The sequence below is a fragment of the Melanotaenia boesemani genome, chromosome 10 (assembly GCF_017639745.1).
Source record: "Melanotaenia boesemani isolate fMelBoe1 chromosome 10, fMelBoe1.pri, whole genome shotgun sequence".
NCBI lineage: Eukaryota > Metazoa > Chordata > Actinopteri > Atheriniformes > Melanotaeniidae > Melanotaenia > Melanotaenia boesemani.
The window spans coordinates 18,103,366-18,123,969 of record NC_055691.1 but is presented as its reverse complement, the minus strand read 5'-3'; the positions used below and the strand labels follow the sequence as shown (position 1 = coordinate 18,123,969).

The 20,604-nt window shown below is 41.4% G+C and overlaps 1 protein-coding gene and 1 long non-coding RNA gene across 5 annotated transcripts; one reads left to right on the top strand and one right to left on the bottom strand.

Moving 5' to 3' along the window:
- Positions 1 to 1,417: 1,417 nt before the first annotated feature.
- On the top strand, positions 1,418 to 19,983 carry sin3aa (SIN3 transcription regulator family member Aa). Of its 4 annotated transcripts, none has more exons than XM_041996791.1 (21): positions 1,418 to 1,575; positions 6,476 to 6,692; positions 6,992 to 7,174; positions 8,330 to 8,436; positions 8,546 to 8,840; positions 8,929 to 9,177; positions 9,309 to 9,461; positions 9,715 to 9,861; positions 10,180 to 10,269; positions 11,939 to 12,057; positions 12,152 to 12,362; positions 12,573 to 12,689; positions 12,841 to 13,079; positions 13,198 to 13,381; positions 13,471 to 14,050; positions 14,127 to 14,296; positions 14,380 to 14,553; positions 16,263 to 16,355; positions 16,780 to 16,874; positions 17,017 to 17,209; positions 18,119 to 19,983. In XM_041996791.1, the coding sequence occupies exons 2-21, from the start codon at positions 6,507 to 6,509 to the stop codon at positions 18,347 to 18,349; spliced, it is 3,816 nt and encodes a 1,271-aa protein (XP_041852725.1). In that variant the 5' UTR covers positions 1,418 to 1,575; positions 6,476 to 6,506; the 3' UTR covers positions 18,350 to 19,983. The 4 variants fall into 4 exon arrangements, 3 of the variants coding, with proteins under 3 accessions (XP_041852725.1, XP_041852726.1, XP_041852724.1); XM_041996790.1 differs by lacking the exon at positions 1,418 to 1,575 and adding an exon at positions 4,534 to 4,763; XM_041996792.1 differs by lacking the exons at positions 1,418 to 1,575; positions 17,017 to 17,209; positions 18,119 to 19,983 and adding exons at positions 4,526 to 4,763; positions 16,636 to 16,674 and having other exon boundaries at positions 16,780 to 16,869.
- LOC121647410 lies at positions 2,634 to 6,292 on the bottom strand. The gene is made up of 2 exons (XR_006011842.1): positions 5,190 to 6,292; positions 2,634 to 2,871 (listed from the first exon to the last, which is right to left on the bottom strand). It is a non-coding gene; the product is annotated as an uncharacterized LOC121647410 (long non-coding RNA).
- Positions 19,984 to 20,604: the final 621 nt, after the last annotated feature.

Below are 20,604 nucleotides of genomic sequence, written 5' to 3'. Positions count from 1 at the left end.
GAATAATTTTTGGATAAAATGTCGGACTTGATAGTATCAGAAAAAGTGACTATTGGGAAGATCATGGTATCATATATAGTGATAAAGATGAGTGAGGAGGAGATTTAGGCAAATAAAATAGTAGCCTAGGCATTAAAGGACAGCCTATGTGCAAAAAGAGAAAAGTTATTTAAAGACCTTCAATAAGGCTGGATATCTGTTACTCAAGATCACCAGTAAGAAGTAAACTGACGCAGCACAAAAACTTCTGCAAAACAGAACTGAAAATTTGACATTTAATATTTAGAACCTTTATCCTTAAAAGTTTTTTTTTCCTTTTATGTTTATTTGTGAATAGCTCAACTCAATCATTTGAGTAAAATGTTCCATCTGGTCTTTGGTTTAAAACTACTCAATTCACACTATACATACACTATCCACAAAAAAAGTATATTAGGGATATTCAACTTTCAGGTGAAATTTACAGAAAATGTAAAAGCTTCATGCTACACTTATATTACATCACGATTGTAGGACACTGAAGTGGAATCGTGCAGTGGTCATTTTCATCTATAACAAATCTACCAATAGTGGTGAGTTTACCACAACATTAAATGTCAACGTCTCAATAACTTGTAGGCGTTGTCTTGGTTTGACGATGCCAAAATATGAACAGTATGATGAAGAGGACTGTTTCAATATAAACTGTCATTGAAGCAGCGCATTTAGTGCTGGAGTCATGGTTAATACATGTTTTTTTTTCTTGTTTTTGTTTTTTTTTGTGGACTTGTTAGAGTTGCATATTGTGCAATAATTACTTTAACATTGAATGGTTGTACATGTGCAAGTTAAGAGAAAATCAAATTACATTTACCAATAAAAGGTCAAAGTGTATTTTATGTGCATGTTGACATCATACATAAAGATGAATTTCTTTTACTTTTGTGAATAGTGAATATATGCTTTTTGTTTTCATCACTAAAGATGTTTATAAATTGTACACCTTTTTTTCTGGATACATTATCCAGCTCTGTTAATGCGTTTTAAATTCTGTGGTCATTCTTAATATATTGATCTGCTGCTATGAAGAGTCTAATTTGAGGGATTTCTTAAATCCATCCCATTTTTCTTTCTTTTGTAAAAGCAAATCATTTATTAGTGGGCAATTTGAATAAATAATCCACAAAACAATCAGCTGCAGCATGAGCTGCAACATTAAAAGAATAAAGCTGTAAGTTCTAATGCAGTCATCTACTTTCAGCATTGTTTCTGGTTATTTTGAAAAACAACATTAAATATGGTTTATCTTAACCTTCAAAAGTAAACTAAAGCACAAGGACTTCTGCCTCGTTTCTTTCCATCTCCGCCAAAATTGGATTTCCACCCATGTAAAGAAGAAGAGTTTAAATGAAGCTCCATGTTGTAGCTTCTGCAGACGGAGGCTGGAGCAGATGTTGCGTTCACTGTCTCGGTTTTAGCGGGTCATGTTCAAAACAAAGTGACGTGTACTGTGGTATGGGCCAATGCCAGCGGAGGGGGGCGTCTCCAACTATTTTGTTACAAACACGAATCCGGAGTAAGGAGTCTTTTTCCTGGGTATGTAACAGCTGCTTAAACTAAATAATATTAATACTTTTGCTGCATTAAAAAAAGAATAACGACGATTGTGTAAAACCTGAAGGCGGACGGTCGTCAGTCACGCATTTTGTGGTCGTAAATGAAATGAAAGGGGTGCTTTTTAATGCTCGTACACGGTGGAAACAGAACGTGGTGGATGGTCAGATCTGCAGCACGTCATTATGTCGGCTAGTAAACAATCTCTCGGGGCTGTAGGGGGACTAGTCGAGGCGTACGGCTGTCTGCAAGTAGAAACGCTGTCGTCTGTTGGGCTATGCGAGAATCTAACGCTTGTTTGCAAATGGTACGAGGGGTGGTGAGGAAAGGGGGTGGGAGGGGGAGTTGTTGTGGTGAGATAGGTTAGACATTTTACCCCCGACTACTCAAGTAAACAAAGCATATTACGCCTTTATAGCTCGATGGTCCTCTCTCTGGGGGGGTAATAAAAGAAAACAGTTTAGCGTTTTCAGTGGAAAAGCGAGGAATGGTATGGTTCCTTTTCCATACAGCGACGCCGTAGTTCCGTTTCGTTTGACTTTGGCATTGTTTAGTAAGGGCAACTGGCTCGGCTCTTGCCGCCCAGAAAAAGAGGTCCGTACTCGCTTGTCGAGTCTCGCTTTTCTGCGTCCACCGGTTCTCGTAAAAATATAGATATCGGGTAAAAGCTTCAATGGAGCAGTCGATGCGCTTTGGTGCCGCGAACCCTTTTGTTTGGAGAGTGCAGCAGGACTCGTCCGACGCACAGTTACTCGGTGTTGTCTTGGGGGGTGTTTCCACAGCCCGCAGTGCGTTTTGTTGCATGCTCTGTTTTGCGTCTAAGTTGACGAATGACTTTAAAAAATACTTCATTATTCCACATTTGTGGGATTTTGCAGCAGGTGTGTGTTTGGTCTCTTTCTGGTTTTGGTGTGGAGCGCCGATATTCTGACAATGACGGGGACAAAAAAAACTGTTGGAATAGACGAGGTGTGCATGTGCTGCAACCTACAGACACTGCTGATTCCTCTGCCTGGGCTGGAAGGAGAAATCCCGGGCTGGTGTTGCAGCTCCGCCTGTCGTGGGCGATGGTTTATTTTAGAAGTTCCACCTTTTGGGGGATTTGTAATGGCGGTTCTGTGCGCTGATTGGACGAAGCGCCTCCTGGGCGGGGCCTCTCAGAGTGCAAAGGCAGGCTCCCTCCTTACACAGTCACATGTCGCCAGACTCCAGGAAGTAGCCAATTATGTAGTTAGATTTCAGTGCATCCATTGGGTAGATGAATGAAGAGATCACTTTCTGAAAAGCAATGGGAAACTGCAGAGTTCAAACAGTTACGGTGATCTATACAGCCCGACAATAAATTAATTATCAAAAATCATTTAATTCATTTATTCTTTTTTTTTTACCGCTTATTCCAATTCTGGTGTGGGGAAGCTGGAGCCTGTCCCAGCAATTCTCAAAAGTCACACTCATTTTATTGTACCACCTTTCGTTTAGTTTACAGCCCACTTTCACCTTTGATTTGTTAAATGAAGCTTATGCAATGCCATGTTAATTCTCTTCCAGAATTACTTTTCTCTTTTTTTTTTTTTTTTGGCCATGATTTTCATGATTGAAAAAAGTGATTAATATAGTCCTAGCACATTCCACATTCTCAATGGTGTCCAGTCCTGCAGATTTTAGAAATTTCTGATTCAAATTAAATGGATCTCCTCAACAGCTTGCTGCGAAGTTTTCCTCAAGCCTAGTAATGACATCAATCCGAGTAAGATTTGATGAAGCAGAAACATCTCAATCTGCAGGACTATGGCCTTCAAGGACTGAAACTGGACATGAGCTAACTTGGTAAATCATGACTACTTAAATGTTCCTGTGCCATTAGAGGTAATTCTATAGAGACTGGTCACCTAGTTCTGAGCTTCTGATGCAACTTCAGATTCTTTCAAATCAGGTGAAGACTTTTCTTTTAGGCCAGGCAGTGAAAGTTACAGGGACAAAAACATGTAGTCAACATCTCAAAATTAAAACTTCAAACCATCTTAGAATTACAAATGTATATAAAAGATAGCTGAAAGTACAATGTGTCTTAGGCATAAATTTGTAAACTTGTATCCAACTGCAAAAGAGATTATCACCACCTCAATTCATAACATAAACCAACCCCAGTTACTTCAGTCTTGGTGCTTTATCTATCAGCAAGCAGCTTTATTCAAAAGACACTTTATGATTTGTGGGACTTCAGTATATAGGTTGCTGAAAAGAATGAGGCCATGTTCGGCCAAGAACACTTGCACATATGCATCCTGGGTACATTCACACCTGTACTGAGAGCTGTCCACCTGTGGCTGGCTCACAATCTATGCTGGGCTAAAGTTCCTGTTTGTTGCATATAGTGTGTGCAAATCCCAGTCAGCAATGTCTATTATCTTTTACTGGAATAGTAATATTCCACAGTACTATTAAGTTTTTATCATTAGCTGGCTGTGTGTTTCACATCTACTGGAAAATTAACAGCAGCGATTAGGAGCACTAATATTTTAATTTATTTTCTTAAAAATAGAAACAATTTGTATTTTAAAGTTAATATGGACATTTTAATATATATATATAGAGAGAGAGAGATGTTTTTCCACACAAAAATCACATTTATAGTTTACATTAAAAACGAACTCCTTTATGAAGTAAATTTGGTTATTTGTACAACTGCTTAAACGCCGTCATGTCTGTCACTAGTAGAGTTAGGACTACAGAGACGTTCATTTTTCCCCATTTATAATATAAGCTCGACTCAGTGAAGGCATTGTGCTTCAAGTACCGAGGGGGGTGTGCTCGGTTACGGTTAAACAAAATCCTTGATTGACAGCTCGAGTTAACAACACAAATCGTCGCCCCGCCTCTGCACGAATCCTCTGAAAAAACTGACCAATAGCGTGTATCCCAGGGCGGACCCATTTTTTTGAACTCCGCCTACCTGTACAGCTAACCGACGGAGATTGTTTTCCTCTCGGGGAGATTTTCACTTTGCAGCCACTGCTTGAATTGTTTATTTTAAGCCACAAGCCACTTACAATTTGCTTTTCACATATACGTCGCAATCGTTACTTTTCTAGTCAGAGGTGTGACGATTAATCCACACATAACGGATTATAAAATAATCATCCGCGAACTTCTTGCTGTTTGGGAGAGGGGTGAGTTCCAGCTGAATTCATTCAGTAAGCTAATGCTGCTATATAGTTAGCTTTCCACTGTTAGCAGACGGTTGAAGCGTAAAACATACAGGAGATTGGCGTCTCTTTACATGTTATTCACAATCAAATAGACCTAACAGACGTAGTCTAAATAATCAATAGTTAATTCTTTATATAGTTATACATGTTTTATCACCAACGAACCAGATCGCTTACAGTTACCTGCATGTGCTTCCATCCCCGCTCAGGACGGTGCTCCTTGTCGGGCTACCCATGTTGTTTACATTAGCTAGCAGCTAACTGGCTCCTCAAAACCCATGGTGGCAAAACAAGTTCTCGGTGAAGTTGTAGAAATAAACAGCACGATCTACCTTATACTTAATATTCAGTGAGACAGTTAGCAAGTCTGTTACTTTCTGCGCTTACCTGAAAGAAAAGGAGTGTATTTTGCTGAACTCCTGCGCCACGCTCTAAATGGCGGGCGTGTGGATAGCGACGTGCTGTAACTCGAGGTCGATGCTTGTGTTGCTAGGCCATAAACGGGGATGGTGAATTGGTGTTGTCGGCTAATAGCATGTAGCAGACATAGCTGGTTTCACACAGTCGACCAAAACGTTACTGCAGGGATTGAAGTTGGCATATCTCGTAATGCCGCAGTCTGCTTTTCTTCAGCTGTATCTGTACGGAACGAGATTTTTTTTTTTTTTTTTTTAGTTGGACGGTTCAGTGGAGCTCCGCTGTTTTTGGAGCCAGAGCGTTAGCTGCACACGGACCACTTCAGTCTGTCATTGTGACACTTTGACTGGACATTCGGGGTTTTGACGCTGTGTTTATTCTCAGCGGTTAGTCTTGTAGCTTTGTAACAGACAAACGCCATTCATTCAAACGCCTTTAGGTAGTTGCTGTCTGGAGGAAGTTGTGAATGGCAGACGGACTCCCACGTTCCCACAGCACCTGTTTGTTGCAGCGGTGACGTAGGCTGCCTGCGTCTCATTGGCTACGGAAACAGCAAGCTGCACATTCAGAACGTGTTACCATTTTGATACATGAGAGATCTGCACCACAATATTGTTTTGTGCAGAGCTCAAGCATTTTGGGCAAAAATTACGGCTAATAGTTGTTTTTGCCTATTTAAGTGGGGGTTGCTGTTATGATCGGTTATAATCAGCTGTGACACAAAGTCTGTTGTGATTTTTCTCATTTACATGACTTGAATAAAATCTCAGACTTTATTATGTAGACAAGAAGAATGACAGTAATAAATATTTTTGCTTAACCAACTGGATGGCACAAAGATGCAATAAGTTTAAAACTGACCAACATGTTAATTTCTCTTCTGACGTTAAGTTTCAGCAAAAGTTTAATCAGATGTTTGAAGTTGTTTCATGGAGCTGAAATAAAAATGTCCATAACTGTAACACAAAATAAACTCACACGCATTATCACTTGTTAGTAAATCACAGCGGTTCCAGATAGTTGACCCTTTGTAAACTCATTGGCTCCTTTGAGCTACTAAAATCTTTGGATGTCTTAATGACCATGTAGTCATTTTCTGTCTTGGCTAAACTGTTAAACTGACTAAGAGTGAAAGCAAAAGAATATTGCCACATATTTATTTACCCAAAAAGAATCAATAAGACCAAATGGGGCTGATTTGATAGATTTTAATAACTGGACCCAACTTTTGTCCACATGCTGCTCTTTGTCCCCAGGTCTCACAGCTCTCACAAGCATGAGTACAGAATGAAGCGACGTCTGGAGGATCAGGATACGGTTTTCGGGCCCCCGCAACGGCGTCTTGCTGGCAACGCCGAGGCTTTCCAGCATCGGGTCCTGGCCCCTGCTCCAGCTCCGGCTGTGTATGAAGCTGTGTCTGACAACATGCAGCCCACAGCAGGTGTCCAGTACTCCGTCCCGCAGGGATATCAGGTACGGTACAGTCTTTTTTGTCTACAGCAGATTTGCTTTTAAGCATTTGATGGGTTTTTTTGTGCTAAAAACAAGTTGTTTTTTTGTTTCTCAGCTCAGATTTTTGTTAACACCCCTGTCAGTACATTGAGTTGCTAAGATTTACAGACCGAAGCTCTGTTTTTCTATTTTTAAGTAAGTCTCACTTTGTATCGAGATGACTTGCTGTGCTCTCACTCTGTGTGCTGATTGCTGATTTTATGACAGGATAACAGTGCCAGCAGTCAAATCATTTTAATGAAACACCTCTGCTTTCTCAGGTCCCCACCGTGGCCCAGAACAGCGGCGGGCACGGGCACTCTCCGAGCCCAGCCGTCCACACAGGCTCACACCACCACAGCCCAGCAGTTCAGTCCCACGGGTCCTCCGTGATGCCGGGCCACAGCCATACAGCGGCTCCGCAGGCTTCTGCACAAGGCCACCAGCAGTTCCAGAGACTTAAGGTCAATAAGCACATGTTTTACTTCCCATGTCAGGGGTAAACATGCACATGTTGTTTGAGCTGTTTTGGCAAATCATGGGCATACAATTGTCTGCTAAAGTCTTGAGCCACCTTTAATTTCTTTAAATTTTGCTTCCAAAAAAACAAAGTTCTCATCTGTTTAGTGATCTTGAGTTGTACTTGTCCAGGCTGTCTGAAAGTCTTTCAAAGTTGTTCTTTGGACATCGGCTGCTTTTCCACTCTTTTTCAGTCCTTGGACCTGACTTTTCTTCTTTAAATCACTTAACACTAACCTTTGAATCATTCAAGAGTAACAAAAAAAGGCAACTACCTAAAGCAATGAACAAGGAAAAGTTTTCAGCTAAAAACTCTTTTGGAATCAAACTTTTTATAGCAGATCCAAGTTTAAATAATATACATACACACATTGTGTTTTATTATGTATAAGGATACAAAAATGTACCACAAGAAGCATGTGCATAAAACAAGAGAGCTGTAACTGCTTTCATGCAATGATGGTGTTAAAAGTCTGACAGCATTTAGGATGAAGGGTCTGTGATGTTGCAGATACTCTTGTGGTACCTTTATTTGTAGCTATAACTCCGTAATCCATCTAATTGTAGAATCTTTTGAATCCTTAACCCATTTTCATACATCAACACCAGTGAATGTGCAGAAAAATGGGTCCAGACTCTCTCCTGGACATGCGTTCTCAATACTTGTAATGTTTATGGACATAATGCAAAATGTACACTTTAGAGATCACATTGTTGCACATGTATATGGGCTTGTCCAATGAGAAGAGAGTAGAGAGCAACATGCATTTCAGCAAATGCACACATACACACACACATGTACTTGCTGTAACAGCTAAAGAGGATTACTGTACTTGGAGTATTCACATGTTGGTTTTCTCGCTAAGTTTCTGCAGGCGACTGGAAAATCAACACCAAAAGTCTGCAGCAAATTAAACAGATGTTTGGGCTCTCATGTTCAGCCTCCTCTGGAATATATCTGGAAAATTTTAGAGCTGCAGGGCACTTGTGCGAGCTACCTAAAATGGTTTCTAATATCTGAATCAGAGCTCTGCTGCCAAAAAAGGGATTTAAATGGATTTGGAGTTGGAGTTGATTTTACCCTCTTCTTTCTTCATTAGGTGGAAGATGCTTTGTCTTACTTGGATCAAGTGAAGCTACAGTTTGGCAACCAGCCTCAGGTCTACAATGACTTTTTAGATATAATGAAAGAGTTCAAGTCCCAAAGGTGAGATCACAGAAAGTTAAAACATATGTTGACTGATAAGGAATAGAAATATTTTAGTTCTGTCCTTGTGTTTTGGTGTTCTGATTTTTTTTTTTTTTTTTTTTTAAAGCATTGACACTCCCGGGGTGATCAGCCGAGTGTCGCAGCTCTTCAAAGGCCATCCTGACCTCATCATGGGCTTCAACACTTTCCTTCCACCGGGCTACAAGATCGAGGTCCAGACGAATGACCTGGTCAATGTGACAACACCCGGTCAGATCCACCACATCACCCCACATGGCATTTCAGTCCAGAACATCCCCATAACAGGAGCAGCTACCCAGCATCAGCCCCAGCTCCCATCTGCTGCAACAACAACAGCTCCAGCCCTTCTGACACAGCCCACCCCGGCTAAGATAAGCAAGGTGAGGGTGGAGGGATAGATCACTGGGGTCTAAACCAAGATTTAAGTACTCTTTGTGTGTGTTTTAATAAGCCCCTTTCATGTTTCAGCCTCCTCAACCCCAGGCTTTAACACCAAGCAGCCAGAGCAATCCGTCCATCCCTGCGTACACCTCTCCTCGCTCCCCGCCCGTGCAGCTCCACCCGCCGCTTAGCGGGACCCCCTCCGGCCCACCCATGCAGAACAACCAGCCTGTGGAGTTCAACCACGCCATCAACTATGTGAACAAAATCAAGAACCGCTTCCAGGGCCAGCCAGACATCTATAAAGCATTCCTAGAGATTCTCCACACGTACCAGGTAGGTGACTCCCAACTAGAAGCAATTAATCTGTGTTTGTGTAGCTCTAAAATGTCCATATTTTCCTGATTTATCACCACTTTGTCTGGTAGTCAGGATTAATCTCTGCATCTTGTATTTGTTTGCTGCAGAAGGAGCAGCGCAATGCCAAGGAGGCCGGAGGGAACTACACGCCGGCTCTGACAGAACAGGAAGTGTACGCGCAGGTGGCCAGGCTCTTCAAGAACCAAGAGGACCTGCTTTCAGAGTTTGGACAGTTTCTCCCTGACGCCAACAGCTCAGTGGTAGGAAGAGACTTTATAATAATTCTGTTACTTTCAGATGTAATCTACTTTGCTTCAGTGTTTGGGATTCTGGCAGCATGATGTGAAAGATGTGTCACTCTGTCAAGACTTTCAACTGACAATAAGGACAAATAAGTGCTGTATGCTTTAACCAGGGTCCTACAACGAATTACAGCATAGCAGTTGTCCTCCTGTTATCTGTGTTTGGAGACTGAATCCACAGGTCTGAATCATTGTTTCGTTTTCTCCACAGCTGTTGCATAAAACCACTGCTGAGAAGGCCGACCATGATCACGGTGTCACCACCAAAAAGCTGCAGCTCAACAACAAACAGAGGCCAAATCAGAACGGCTGCCAGATCCGTCGCCACCCCACTCCAGGGACCACACCTCCCGTCAAGGTTCGTACAGGTTTCAGGTATTGATACTCGAAGGTAGATTGGATTTGCAATAAGAGAGGCCATGCTTCGTACAAAAGGACAATACAAATGCACAAAAGAAAGTGGATACTCGTCTCCTCTAAGCCCAGGACATAAAAATCTTTTTAAAAAAAATACTATAAAAGAACAATAAATAAAATAATAGAATAAAATAAAATAAATGCCTATATAAAATACTTGGTCACTTGTTATGCACTTTTGTAGTCAAACAGTTTCCTTTTTATCTCAATGCTTCACATCCACTGTGTCTCTTTCTTTCTGTTCCGGTGAACACTGTAGAAGAAGCCCAAGTTCCTGAATTTGAAAGATTCCTCAGTGGCAGACCCCAGCAAGCACGGAGTCGGCACAGAATCTCTGTTCTTTGAGAAGGTGAGTCTGTTCTGTGTTTTTTTTTTTATACACTTCCCATCCAACAAAAAAGAAAAACACCTGCTTTTAACTAAGCAATAGATAAGAGTCTCCCACTGGATAATAATTACTGCATGGATGACAGTGTTTTAGCTGGCAACAAGTTATTTTACCGTAACTCCTGCAGTGAGTGGTTAAGAACTTGGGTTAAGAAGTTGCCAACACATTGTTATAAACTGGAAGGAACCATTAGCTTCAAGAAAAAAAAAATATGGTCAGATAAAAAATCTCAGATGATCATAATCAGCGTTCACTTAACTGTTGGGTGAAATCAAATCATTAAAAAAAACAACAGTAGAACTCACAACTATGTTTAATTTCCACACACATTTCCACACACAATATAAAGGGAACACAAGGGTTTGGGACTGAACAGCTGTTTATCATTTAAAAAGCCCTTATCAGTGTGAAGCTTATCAGGGGGAAAAGTTTTGGGTTTGCCAGGGAGCATAAAGATTTGACTCTGAAGTAGTGGTGAAAAATGAATGCAAAACTGAATGGAAATAAATGTTGTATTACATGAGTTTATTAAAAAACATGCCACAGCAATGAAGAATGATATATATTATTTAATTTTTTTTATAGGCAGTGTATTGTTAATGAGGGCTGAGGGAGAGATAAGGGAATTTACCCAGCAGGGATTTGTAGTAGACTGCGGCTGTGAAGGTTACCATAAAATTTAAGATCACAGCCTTGATATATCCAGGGTTCATCAAGCAGGTTTAGCTGCTTAATGTTGATATTTTTTCCTTCTTTTTTTTAAATGCTGTATTTAACATTTAGCACATGTGCACTCAGTCATAAAGGACAGTACTGACTGTTGTTGAGCCTCTACTGCTGTGAAACAAATTAATATCATGTTGGGAGCTGTCTGGGCTGCTGGGGCCTGTCTCAGCATGAAATGTGTTCTTACTCTTTTTCAAATAAATGTCCAAAATTTTCTTTTTTCCTTTATTCTAACATATTCTTATACAACACTAGAGTGGATATATGCTATATTTCTCCACACTTTCATGCCGTAGCTCACTTTAAAATCAACTACCAGCCTTTATAGTTTATTTTCAGATCCAGTGTGACAACCTTGGTTAACTAAGGTGGTGTGTAGTCCATCAATACACTCCCTGAAAACTAGGTATGTCATGGCTTTCCCCACATTATCTTCAAACTAATCTAGTGCTGCCATATAACTAGATTAGCTCTGGTACATAGCTTCATGCTAACATCAGGTTAATAACTTTAAAAGCTGTTTTTGCACAGGAACAATATTTTTAAAGGATGACTAAAAAGGAAACTTTTAAAATGTTAGTGGTGTAGCGACGCTGGTGATCCATGCATGTGTTTCTGTTCTCCTCCTCCATCGACCTGTCAATCACCTGAGGTGTTGACTGGGATGTCTAATCAGATTTTAGAGGTGGCCAATGTCAGTCTGGAAATCCCTCTTGACCTTAATTGAATTTAATTAATTCCCTAAAAACTCAACTCTTATTTTTCACCTGTTGCTATAAGTTATACATTTTAAGGTTTCAGCCAACAAAGAACACTTGATATGTAATGTAGGGGAGGCTGTACTTGTCAGATGATTATGTTTTAGCTTTAGTTATTGAATTCTAATTTGTTGAACTTGTTTCAGGTTCGCAAAGCCTTGCGAAGTGCGGAGGCTTATGACAACTTCTTGCGCTGCCTGGTCATTTTTAACCAGGAGGTGATCTCCAGGGCTGAACTGGTGCAGCTGGTGCTGCCCTTTTTGGGGTGAGTATCCTGTTATTTCCACAATATGGGGCAAAACTTCTTCTTTCTGAAGTCAACTCTATATCCCATCGTTTCACTTTTTTCTGTTTTACAGAAAATTTCCTGAGCTGTTCAACTGGTTCAAAAACTTCCTGGGGTATCGGGAAATGTCCCACATCGAAACCTACCCTAAGGAGCGAGCCACTGAGGGCATCGCCATGGAGATTGATTATGCTTCCTGTAAAAGACTGGGCTCCAGTTACAGAGCTCTGCCCAAAAGCTACCAGCAGCCCAAATGTACAGGCAGGACTCCTCTTTGTAAAGAGGTGAGGAAAGTAAATACTCTGTGCCATCATTAGGAGGAAATAAGAAATTCTCAACATAAACTCTCCAACATGTAGATGTTGATACTGGTGAACATTTATGTGAAAACAACTTCTTATATTTACTTAAACGTAAAACTTTTAATCACTTCTTTGACCAGTAAATCCTCAAAGACTTACACACACAGCTGAAATTTGACTGTTTATTTTTAGGTCTTGAACGACACCTGGGTGTCCTTTCCTTCGTGGTCTGAGGACTCCACATTTGTCAGCTCCAAGAAGACTCAGTATGAGGAGCACATCTACAGGTGTGAGGATGAACGCTTTGAGGTGAGTAGGGAAAAATGGTTGGTTTGCTTTCCAATTTATTTTAATTTTTTTTTATTTTTTTTTTGTCGTTGTTGTAATAACACCCCAAACAGTTTTAGTATGTAAACTTTAAACAAGACAATAAACCGTCTGTCTTTTCCCCCCCAAAAAGTTGGATGTTGTTTTGGAGACCAACTTGGCCACCATGAGAGTCCTGGAGACGGTGCAGCGGAAGTTGTCTCGCATGTCTGCAGAGGAGCAAGCAAAGTTTCGATTGGACAACACGCTGGGCGGCTCCTCTGAAGTCATACATCGCAAAGCCATCCAGAGGATATACGGAGACAAAGCGTCCGACATCATCGACGGTCTGAAGAAAAACCCTGCTGTTGCTGTTCCTATTGTGTTAAAAAGGTAAACCAATCAACCGTTTGCCTTGTTGAGATTAAGACAAGATGTGTGGTGTTCTCACACTGACACAACTATGTGGAAAAAGTGAGCCTCTTTGACTTTGTCTTGTCTTTCCAACCAGATTAAAGACGAAGGAGGAAGAGTGGCGGGAAGCCCAGCGAGGTTTCAACAAAATTTGGAGGGAGCAGAACGAGAAGTATTACCTCAAATCTCTGGACCACCAAGGCATTAACTTCAAACAGAACGACACCAAAGTGCTTCGATCCAAGTCCTTGTTAAATGAAATCGAAAGCATCTATGATGAGGTAAACTTTAATTAAGAAGGAAAAGTTTTATTGATGTAAAAGACTTTGTCAGAAAATGTCAGAAAACTTTTTTTTTATATTATTTTAAGCGCCAGGAGCAGGCATCTGAAGAGAACGCCACAACTCTCACAGGACCCCACTTGACTCTGTCCTATGAAGACAGCCAGATCCTGGAGGACGCAGCAGCGCTCATCATCCACCACGTGAAGCGGCAGACCAGCATTCAGAAGGAGGACAAATACAAGATCAAACAGATCATCTACCACTTCATCCCTGACATGCTGTTCTCTCAGCGCGGCGAGCTGTCGGACGTGGAGGAGGAGGAAGAAGAGGAAGAAGAGGTGGAACTGGAGGAGGGCGCTTCAAAAAAGCACAATGGCGTCCCGAGCAGCGGAAGCCCCTCCAAGTCCAAGCTCCTGTTCAGCAACACAGCGGCGCAGAAGCTGCGCGGCTGCGACGACGCCTACAACCTCTTCTACGTCAACAACAACTGGTACATCTTCCTGCGGCTGCACCAGACGCTGTGCTCGCGTCTGCTGCGGCTCTACGGGCAGGCGGAGCGGCAGATCGAGGAGGAGGTCAGGGAACGGGACTGGGAGAAGGAAGTCCTCGGGCTCAAGAGGGAGAAGAACGACAATCCAGCCATCCAGCTCAGACTGAAGGAGCCCAGTGAGTAACAACGGACACTTTCTTCTTGTTTGTTTGCTTTTCTTCCTTCAGAAAATGAAGATTTTTTTCTCTCCAGTGGACTTAGAAGTGGAAGATTACTACTCAGCCTTCTTGGAGATGGTTAGGAATTTGCTGGATGGAAACATGGAAGCATCTCAATATGAGGATTCGCTGAGGGAGATGTTCACCATCCACGCTTACATCGCCTTCACCATGGACAAGCTCATCCAAAGCATCGTCCGGCAGGTATTCATCCGTTCACCTAAAGGCAAATCTCACAGAGCTTACCAGTGATCCATCCAAACACTGCCTCTTTCTCCCCTCTTCAGCTCCAGCACATAGTGAGTGATGAGATCTGCGTCCAGGTGACAGACCTCTACCTGGCAGAGAGCGCCAACGGGGCCAGTGGAGGAGCCATGTCCACACAGGCCTCCAGGAGCTCAATAGAAACCGTCTACCAGCGGAAAGCCGAGCAGCTCATGTCTGACGAGAACTGCTTCAAGGTAAGAATACGAGAGGGATTCGAGGTCGCTGGGAAAGACTAGAAGTGATCAAATAGTTTGCTCTCTCTTAGCAATCTGTAAATTCTGTCCATATGTCGGCTCTTCTCTTTCTCTTAAAAGAACCTCGAAGCTAATTGTACATTTAGAAATACCGAGGTCCTCCACTCATTACTGCCTACACATCTCAGACCAAAATCTGTTTAAAATGGAATCAACTTATGTCTCACCCAAACCCCTCCCTCTATCTCATCTCCTCTCGAATCTGTCCTCCATCTATTCTGTCTCCTTCTTTTACCTCTCTTCTTCCCTCTGTACTTCCTGTCTCCTCACCTGGTCGGTAATCTATACTGAATGGATTGAGACCTTCAGTTTTAGTTGGTACACCTGTCCCTACCTTTAAAAATTTTCAATTAACCATCAGAGTTAATCCAAATGAGATTGATTGATGATATTATCTAATCTATTAAATACATATCTATCTTGTCTTTTTTTCCCCCTTTTAAATCTCAATGGCTGGTTTATTCCCAGTACTAAATATTTTAATAGCACCTGGTTTATGTAACTAATCTGCCAGTAATCTTATGTGACTAAATGGGGGCTTGTTGACTAGATACGAGATGATCTCGGGAACACATGACCCCCAAGTTGAACTCATGCAGCTTTTTATTGTAGCATTTCTGTATTTATTTACTTTTATCTCAACCGTATTTAGTACTGCACGTTTGCACAAAACTGGAAGTGCTGCAACATCAGCACTCAAACCTGAAACCTACCAAGCAGATCAAATCACTTTCCCTAAAACAGTGCTACACAGAGCCAACAGCTTCACATTTTCTCTCTCTGTAATATTACATAATAGTACCTGGAAAGTCCTTGATTGTACCTGCAGCACCAAAGGACTCAGAATGTGGTCTGTCTCGCCCTAGCAGCACATTATTCTCCTCATCAGATCACCTCTGCTTCTAGGTTATGATTTATTTCCAAATGTGTTGTTCCTATACATCGCGTTGTTGCTGTTTGTGGGGCTGAAATATCTCCACACGACTGCATTTCAGACTTGCAGTGAGTGAGCAGCACCGCTGCTGCAAAGCTACGACGTGCCTTATTTTGCATACAACTGTGCAGGTGGAAAAATAAGTAGTTCCTACCTGTCCTGATAGATAAGTAACGTTCCACTGTATGACATCAAAATGGAATTTAGTTTGAGAATCAGTTTTATTATGGGAGGAATCGATATTTTAGTATCCATCCGCACATCACTACTAATTAGCCTTCTGAGATAAACACGTAGCCCAAAAGCATTTATTTTTTTCTTTTTATTAAGTCTGATTGGATCTCTTCCCAAATCTTCCCACTTTTTCACACATTTAAATTAGATCTGGTTGGATCTCATCTCTTCTTTTTCACTTCAACAAAAGTGTCAGTAAACGCTGTTGTAGTTGTTTTCTCTCCATATTTTAGTTTTCATTTGGTTACTGGCTCATTTTGCCAGAAAAAGAAGTTGTTTATAAAAACTGAGAAAAAACTTGTAAGCTTCAGTTCACATTTTTTGTCACATTTTCTCAGTTTTCTGTATTTTTAATGGTAATTAATGAAAACTTGCTGTGATTCTTGGGACGTTCCATGTAACACAACTGTGTTTTTACCATTTTTTTTTATTTAATCTAAATCTTTCCATTCTCTTTCTGACACCTTTGTCTTGTTCTCAGGTGATGTTTTTGAAAAACAAAGGGCAGGTGCAGCTCACGGTGGAGCTGCTGGACACAGAGGAAGAGAACTCGGACGAGCCCATGGAGGTGGAGGTAAGAAAGCGTCCACCTGAAACCCGCCGCTACTCGCATCTGTTGAATGAGTAATCCAGAACAAACAAACAAATACAAATGGAGCGTGTATAATAGATGGTAAGCGGTCGGAATGAAAGTTGTATTAAACTGACCAAAACCAGCATAATAATCTGTGTTAAATTCCCAGTCTGTTTACAGGCCTTTTTCATATTCAGTAACATGTTTATTACCTTCATTTTTACTGTATTTGAGGGCATTTATAAGCAGCAAAGTGACGTTGTTTTTACATTTTGTCTAGTAAGAGGGTCCACTTTTCCAGCTGGAGTGGAAATAACTAGTAAGGACCTGTTGCCAACCTTTTGGTAATACTGGTTCAGTAGTCGTATTTATGCACATCATCTGTGCAGTAATCTTGGTTTTTGTGCTTGTTTTGTGTTCTCAGCGCTGGTCTGATTACGTTGGACGCTACTTAAACCCAGATTCTACTACTCCTGAGTTGAGAGAGCACCTCGCTCAGAAGCCCGTGTTTCTTCCCAGGTAACCTGTCACATCCAGGATTTTTACATCAGATTAGCCACAACTCACTGGTGTCTGATACATTTAACTATGTTTGAGTCAGTTTAGAAAGTAAACACAAGTCCTTTGGGACTGCTATAATCACGTCTGCATTCTCAACCAGGAACCTGAGGCGGATCAGGAAGTACCAGAAGGGCCGAGAGCAGATGGACAAGGAAGCTTGCGAGGGAGGCAAGAAATCCCTGGAAAAGGAGAAGATGGAGTGCATGTTCAAGCTCAACTCTTACAAGATGGTTTACGTCTTTAAGTCTGAGGACTACATGTATCGACGCACTGCCCTGATGCGAGCTCATCAGGTATTTACAGGCTGCTGTCAGCTGGAAGGTTGCAGACATGCAGATGTTTTAGTTTGTGTGATTGGACTTTAGAACTGCTGATTAGATTCTGGTGATAATAGCAAAACAAACAAAAAAAAAAAGTTAATTTTTTCCTTTTTGAGTTTGTATCACTTGAGATGCTAAAATATGCACCTAAAACTGTTATGATGTATTTCTTAATAATATGTTCCCTTTAAGCTTCTATATTTACTTTTGTTTAATGTGCATAAGTGAAAGATTCAGTTTAGTTCAATGCAGATAGTCAGTCTTCTTCTATTCAATTTGTTTGTTCTATTTTATTTGTTTTATTTGGCCCTGTCCAGGGTGTACCCTGCTTCTCACCTGTTAAAATGCTGGGATAGGCTCCAGCTCACCCGCGACCCGTAATGGATTGAGCGGTTCAGATAATGAATGAATGAATGAATGTATTTTATTTGTTTGTTTGATAATACAGTATCTGCAAAAAGACTATTTTTTTAATCAAGTTTAAATCAAGACTAAGGAATAAAAGTGAATTGTGTGTCAGACCACTTTGACTGAAGGCACGTTAACGCCAGGATAGTCTGGGGGACTCTGATTGGGCAGAGAAATGTTGCATCATCCTTTGGTCTGGTTTGCTTTCACACTGCAAACCAAACCGCCTGGATACCGCCATGCACTCTTAAAAAATATAGCGTGCTTATCCTTTGTTGAATAAAAAAATTCCTAATGTAGGAATTTTTTTGTTTGTTTTTTCTTTCTTTTCTTTTGTTTTTCCTTGTATGTTTTTTATAATCTCTCCCGTATGTCTTTTACAAGCATACATTTAATCACAATTTCAAAAACACATAAAAAAGTGATTAAATCGCAGCATCATTTTAACGAGCATCTTCTCTGGTTTTTCCGCAGTCACACGAGAGGGTGAGCACGCGACTGCACAAACGCTTCCAAGCCTGGGTGGAGGCGTGGGTCAAAGAGCACGTCAGCCGCGACATGAGCGCCGAGACTACAAAGTGGCTGATGGGCGAAGGACGTGACGGCCTGCTGCCCTGCACCACCACCCGCAACCCAGAGGTCCTCCACTTCATGAACATCAACAAGTACCGTGTCAAATACAGCTCACCCAGCAAGGCACCGTAGCTGACCGGAGCGACGTGGAAAAATGGGAAACAGATTGACTTCTGGGGGCCGTTTGGTTTGAAGCCAAACGGGTCAGGAATAGAGGTAGGGATGAGGGCTTATTAAACATGTTTTTAACGCCAACATGGGAGCACAATGAAGCTAGTCGCTACCATGTGTTGCACCCAGGGCGGCAGGATTACAGATTTTTTTACCAGCGTTTTTAGCTGGGCCCATTTTTTCCACAGGGCCTCAGTGCCAAAACTTAGGAATGGTCTCGTTTCAGTCGCAGGTCTGAGCTCTTAACCAGCACTCGGAGCCACATTACAAACTTCCTCGAGCCAGTTCGATGGAGCCTGGCAGCGAACCTGTGAGAGGCAGAGTGGTGCTTTTTGTACTTTATCAACAGCTGAGCTTCAGTTTAGCTTTTTACCGACCACCGCGTCTGAAGCCATCAGAGCTCCGTAGAAACCAGTCACACAGGGATTACAGGGAAAGTGTTATTCTGTAGTACTAATGGAAAACAATTACAGTGGACAAGTGCACTTATTTAGGAGGAGGAAAATGTTTCCCAGATCGGAAATACGGCGGAAGCTTGGTCACGTCTGAGGGATCTGGTTCCGACATTCCTGCGTTACGGCCAAATCACAATCACGCATCATCACTAGACGGAAACGGGTTGGTTTCCTTTTCCAAAAACACATGGCAGCATTATTAGAAACTGTGCCTGAGCCCCAAACTGTATTGTCGGGTTAACGTAAAAAAGCACTGTTACAACTAATGTAAGAAAAGAAAAAAAATAGCCTCACAACACTGTTTGGTCTCAGACTGTAAAATTGTATAGCTCGTGAATGTCAGATACTGACAGGTATTCCAGTGTATGTGTTGTGTATATATATTATATATAGTTCTATTAACACACACAATCCTCGCCGCCCTGGAAGTCAACCTTTTTAAGATGCCCTCTGCCAATACACCAGCTTGTAAACACACACACACACACATACTCTCGTCTCGTCCTGGGAGGACTGTCCACATGCCGCTCATGTTGTAAATACACTGTAAATAGTCTCAGACTTTTTATGACAGATCTGTGTTGTTGTGCTAGTAATACTTTCCAAGCTTACTGTGGACTTTAGTGATAAATGGCTAAAGTTAGTATATGAAAAAGACAAATGCAAGACCATTTATTACCGTTTTTACCAAAGGGAGTTGAATATGAGCTGGTTTTTTTGCCCCCTTTGTGTGTTCCTTTATGTATTTGCTTTTTCATTTCTGTTGTAAAAACATGGGGAAAAGTAGAAATGTACCCAGGTCTTCTAGTTTTTATAGAAGGAAAATCTTTTTTTTTTTTTCTTCCTCTGAATGTGACAATTGGTAAAAAGAAAAAAAACAAATCACTGCCCCCCCACCACCACTTCTTTGTTTTGTTTTGTGAGCAACGCCGTCCAAGGTGATGGCAGGGACTCATTATAAAGTTGGGTCTTGGCGACGGTCTCGCCCTTTGATACCAGCCTCCCTCCCTGGGTACATTTCTACTGCAAGCATCAATCCACACCATATTTTTGATAATGGAAGAATTCACACAAGCATGTCTTTAGTCCCTTTATTTAGACATTATTTAAAGTAATAATAAAAATGACATTTGTAGCTTACTGAGACTTTGTGGAGTTTTTGAGTGATTTAATTTCATTTGTCAAGTCATACTTTAAAGTAGCACTATGTAACTTTCTGATCTTAGAAATACGTATTTCTGATTTGTGTTGATGGCACACTGATATTGATGATGTACATTCCTGGAAACCATTGTTTCCCAGCAGCAACCTGAAGCTGAGAAACCACACTTCACAACTTTTTCTTCTGTATCACTTACTTATCTTATTTTTTACTTTACAGTGCGCATCACACGCTTGCAACTGGATATAAACACTGGTTGTTTTAAAACAACCGTAACTGATTCGGCAAAGAAAAACAAGAGGTCGTTATCAGAGGAAGAGAGGAAAAGATTTGTTTATACATGTGATGGGTAAGCCGGCAGGACAGGGCTATGACGGTCTGTAATCTTGAAACTACAGCCGCAGGCAACGCAGAAATAGCATCAACACGAAATCCCTGTAAGCCAATGGGCAGTGATTGAGATGAGGGAGGAGAAGATAAACAAGAGAGGTTTGCTACCCCGGCAAGTTGGAAAATGTGTTAAATTGTTATATGCTGCAGCAGCACAGGAGCCATTTTCACCATTGCCAAGAAAGTTAAAAAGGACACTTGAAAGGCAG